The 4,946-nt window shown below is 37.7% G+C and overlaps 1 protein-coding gene across 1 annotated transcript in view; it reads right to left on the bottom strand.

The window, feature by feature from the left end:
- Positions 1–4,946, bottom strand: part of Nop58 (NOP58 ribonucleoprotein) — a 25,919-nt gene that overhangs the window by 10,087 nt on the left and 10,886 nt on the right. The window contains exons 4-7 of the mRNA XM_031368984.1: positions 4,325–4,446; positions 2,801–2,937; positions 877–941; positions 8–111 (exon numbers count right to left, since the gene is read on the bottom strand). Of these exons, the coding sequence (XP_031224844.1) occupies positions 8–111; positions 877–941; positions 2,801–2,937; positions 4,325–4,446 (428 nt within the window). The remainder of the gene's footprint in view (positions 1–7; positions 112–876; positions 942–2,800; positions 2,938–4,324; positions 4,447–4,946) is intronic.

The raw sequence follows: 4,946 nt of genomic DNA, 5'->3' as shown, positions 1-4,946 counted from the left end.
ATGTCAAATTATCAGAAATAATTTTCCCTAACTCAGGGAAATGCCAGCCATACCATTCTCTACACCTCATAATGTAGTTGTTTAGTTCTTTATCCAAGTCATCTAACAAGGCTGTAAAATGAAATAAACACAGAACTAATGAGTGAGACTGATAATAGTAGTTAACATGTACAACAGATTGCCTTAAAGCAGTTAAGTAAATATTTAGTTGTATAAAATACATTTATGCCATGTAACCATTACTAGCATCTCTTTTCAGAATATCCTCCAAACTGAGTATCTTATAACCCTTAAAAAGCTCCCCTGGAGAGCCATATCCGTGGAAGAGCCATTGGTTTCTTTTCACAGGTGAAGTTTTCTACACTGTGGCATGCATTTAAGTTATTTCTCTTAATGGCCTCCCATTATGTGTATGTATCTATTTACATATTTACATTGTTTATTCATTGGTGGTTAAAATTTTCCCTTTTTAACAGTAAATACTGTTATGAACATAAGTGTGCTAACCCAAAGAACTTAAGTCTTATGATTTTAATTATTTTGATATATATTACGTAATGGAAATGTTAGTCAAAGCAATTTTTTATTACTTGCAAATGCTGCAACTTTGATATTTCTTAAAATTGCTCAATTTATGAGAACCTAAAAAGGACAGGTGAAAAAAGACCCTCTTGCAGTTTTAACACTCATGGAAAAGAGATCAATCAGTATGTATTAATAACAGTCCCTTACAAGAGAATCAAAGTTTATATTTTTGTCTACTGTGCTTTCCCAATTATCTACTCATTAAAATTTTAGTTCATCTTTCTCAAAAGACAGAAATAGTAACATTTAGGAAAAAACAAAATTAAACATATCAAACTGTCATGTACTTACAAATTGCCTGTACAATCATTGTGTCCACTTTATCAGCACTGAATTTCAATCTGTATCGAGACAGGCTGGGGAAGAAAAATAAATTAGACAAAAATTTTTACAAAGTACTTTAATTAACCTCCCCATTTGTGTATTCCTTTGCATGGGGACCTAAGTGCAGGCTAGAGATCTACCTTGTTTGTTGTGGTTGGATTCCTCATTGGACTGGAACCTGCAGAGTAGGTTATGCTGGCTAGCAACTGAGCTCCAGGATCTGTCTCTCCCTATCCCCTGGGAATTTAATTGTGCCCACGCCCAGGATTTTTACCTGGGTTCTGGGGGGATTGTCAAATATTTATAAACTGCTCTATTTCTTAAAACTCCTTGGTCTTTCAAGATGGAGATTCACTATACAGCTTAGGCTGGCCTTTGAACGCAGTATTTTCCTGCCATAGTTTCTCGTTACTAGGGATAAACCCATGTCACAAGCTCAGGGAACTAATCTTCACAGTGTGCTAAATCTCTACTCTCACCTATATTGTTTTGTGGAAAAAAATCTGCTAGATATGAATGTGCTGCATAAAACCATTTTGTGATGATGTAAATCTAGCGATACTTTAAGGTTGTTTTATTTATATACCTATTTAGAAGGGCTTTACTATAGCTAGCTTTGAATTTGCCATATACATAGTAAGGATGAAGGCCTTCAATACACTCCAAAGTAAGAAATATCACAGCATTTGTATAACACCTGAAAACAAAAAATTTTGAGAGGCTACATGTGAGCTAGCAAATCGTGGCATTACTGACATTTGTAGCCTTACAATTTGCATGCCGTGGGTGTGGGGGGGTTTCCTTTACATTGTAGAACATTTTCAGTATCTCTTATTTGTTTTATTTTTATTTATTTATTTATTTTTTTGGTTTTTTGAGACAGGGTTTCTCTGTATAGCCCTGACTGTCCTGGAACTCACTCTGTAGACCAGGCTGGCCTCGAACTCAGAAATCCGCCTGCCTCTGCCTCCCAAGTGCTGGGATTAAAGGCGCGCGCCACCGCTGCCTGGCGTGTTATACTATTTTTAAGTAATATACACAATCCCTTTCCCACCTGGCTGTCCTGAAACTAGGACTGTAAACTAGACTATCCAGGAACTCAGAGTGCTGAGATTAAAGGTATGTTCCACCATTGCCAATTAGAATACTACTTTCAACAATCACAGCATGTTACGGACCACTGAATAATGAAGATGGCTCAGCAGTTAAGTATACTAGCTTTACAATCGTGAGCAGTGGAAATCAGATCCCAGAACCTACATAACAAGTCTGCAAGACTATGTGTGCTCAAACCCTAGCTGTGAGACAGAAAGATCAACGAGGTTTGCAGATTTCTAGCCTAACCCAGGAAACCTATGTCTCAGGCTCCAGAGGAGATTCTGTCTCAAAGGAATAGGAAGAATGACAGAACACCTGACAACCTCTTCTGGCCTTATAAACACAAACCATGTACATAAGTACACAGCAAGGTTCTTTCTCAGACCAAAGCAAAGCTATGAAAATAAATGATCCAACACTGATACAAACAAGGCCTACTATGAGTTTTTGGTTTTTTTTTTTTTTTTCAAAGAATATAGGCAATAGCCAGGTGGGGTGGCACACACCTTTAATCCCAGAACTCGGGAAGCAGAGGCAGATAAATCTCTGAATTCAAGATCAGCCTGGTCTATTGACCTAGTTCCAGGACAGAGCTATGCAGACAAATTCTGTCTGGAAAAAGCAAAAAGAATACACTGGGTTTATATCATGGTTTTACCACTTATCAGCTTTATTGACACCGAGCAAGTCTTTTTCTTGAGGGCAACTGCAGCATCTCCCTTACATAAATACTTAGATGTATATAAATATGTACATGTGTATATGTAAGCACATTTATTTTTTCTGTACTTACCTGTGGGCCAATCCAAGACACATGGCTGCCATCTCACGTGGTTCTACCCCAGGAATTAAGCCATCCATTTGAGATCTGATTCCTCTCATTAGTTCATTAACAACAGGACTATGGATACAGCTGAGATTCAATTTTTCCTATAAAAACATTCACATTAAATGAAAAAAAAGTTTTCTTGAAAATTCACCTTCGTGACTAGTGTCTTTTAAGAATTCACTAATGTGAATTCAGAAGCTCACCTCAATTCACAGTAACAATCTGCCTCAGGGAATGATAAGCATGAACTACCTCATTGGAATCTGATATTTCTCATATTTTAAAGCAATATTGATCTAAGGATATAATATATATCTATATATACCCTTCTAGCTAGGCTATGTGATTCCAATATGCAAAACATTATTGAATTGGAGGATTTTTCTTGCTCATTGGATTAAGTAGACTACTGCTATTTTATTTGACTTCTAGACTTTTAAAATCTACACATGTACCTAAGTGAATTTTGGGTTTTTTTGTTTGTTTTGTTTCGAGACAGGGTTTCTCAGTATAGCCCTGGCTGGCCTCAAACTCAAAATCTGCCTGCCTCTGCCTCCCAAGTGCTGGGATTAAAGGCATGCGCCACCACTATGTGAGTTTTTTAAAAAAGATTTATTTGATATATGAGTACACTGTCACTATCTTCAGACACACCAGAAGAGGGCATTGGATCCCATTATAGATGGTTGTAAGCCACCATGTGGTTTGCTGGGAACTGAACTTAGGACATCAGAAAAGCAGTCAGTGCTCTTAACCACTAAGCCATCTGTCCAGCCCCACCCATTGAGTTTTTTGTGCACTCAACAAGTGCAGGTGCCTTCAAAGGTCAGACAGTATCAAATCCCCTGTACCTGAGTGATGGGCAGTAGTGAGCTGTAATGTTGGTAATGGGACCTGAAGCCTGGTCCTCTGCAAGAGTGCACTAAGCACTGTTAACCACTCACCCATCACTCCACAACTATCTTATTGACTCTGGATTTTGTGGCACACACATTCCACATTGGGGAAAAGAATTTGTCTTAAAAAACAAGATTTCGACCTTAACATTTCCCTGTCCACTTCGCCTATGTTAATGCCTTCATATAGACTAATAGTTTATAACATCACACGCGTTAATTATAGGCATGCACCACCATCCATCATTTCATGTTTTCACCTCTTGTACTTTTATACCTGCTACTAAAAGCTTCTAATGAATACATCTCTTTACTCAACAGGGAAAAATTTAAATTATGTGCGGATCATCATAAAAAATGTAAATAAGATGGCATGAACGGCCGTATTAGAGCTTATATTATCATTTTCGTCCATCTTTATTTTCTACAGTGTACAGGGAATACTTGTTTTTGCAACTTCTATTTGAGATTATAATGCCTAACAGAAAAACATCAATTATGAGAACATATGACAAATACTACAAGGGGCAGGCTTTGCAGCTCTAAAGAATCATGACTTGCCCTTTAAGCCACGGCCTCAGCCCTACTTTACCTTTATGACCCCTCCTAGTTTAGCATCAGCTACAGCCAGAGGTTCATGGGCTTCTTTTACTATTTTCTTCAAAACTTTCTTCAGCTGCTTATTGATTTTGCCTTCCATCAGAGCTGTGAATGCTTTGCAGGAAAACAGAAAAATTAAGAGTTATAACTGAGAGCTCTTCTGATATAAATTTTAAAGCAAAGAAAATATTTCTTTTTAAAAGGTACAATTTTTTAAAAAGTAAAAATTATTTATGTAAATGTTTTATAAAACCAATTCATAAATGCCAGGCTTGATGTACAATGTTTATCCCAGCACTTGGGAGGCAGGAAAAAGGAGAAAAACCTGAGTTAAAGCCAGCTGGATTTACAAGGTGAGATCCTGCCCGGAAATAAGTAAGATTGTTAGGATTCAACTTCTTTTTATAGGTCACTCTAAAGCCTCAGCTGGCCTCATATTTGTGAGCCTTCCTTTAGCTTTCCAAGTTTTCCATTGTGTATCATCATGCCTGGCATTTATGAATGGGTTTTATAAAAACCTGGCTATTGCCAGGCGTGGTGGCACATGCCTTTAATCCCAGCACTCGGGAGGCAGAGGCAGGTGGATTTCTGAGTTGGAGGCCAGCCTGGTCTAC

Source organism: Mastomys coucha, unplaced genomic scaffold (assembly GCF_008632895.1).
Source record: "Mastomys coucha isolate ucsf_1 unplaced genomic scaffold, UCSF_Mcou_1 pScaffold14, whole genome shotgun sequence".
Lineage (NCBI taxonomy): Eukaryota > Metazoa > Chordata > Mammalia > Rodentia > Muridae > Mastomys > Mastomys coucha.
Note: the sequence above shows the minus strand (reverse complement) of the source record. Positions and strands in the feature narration are given on the sequence as shown.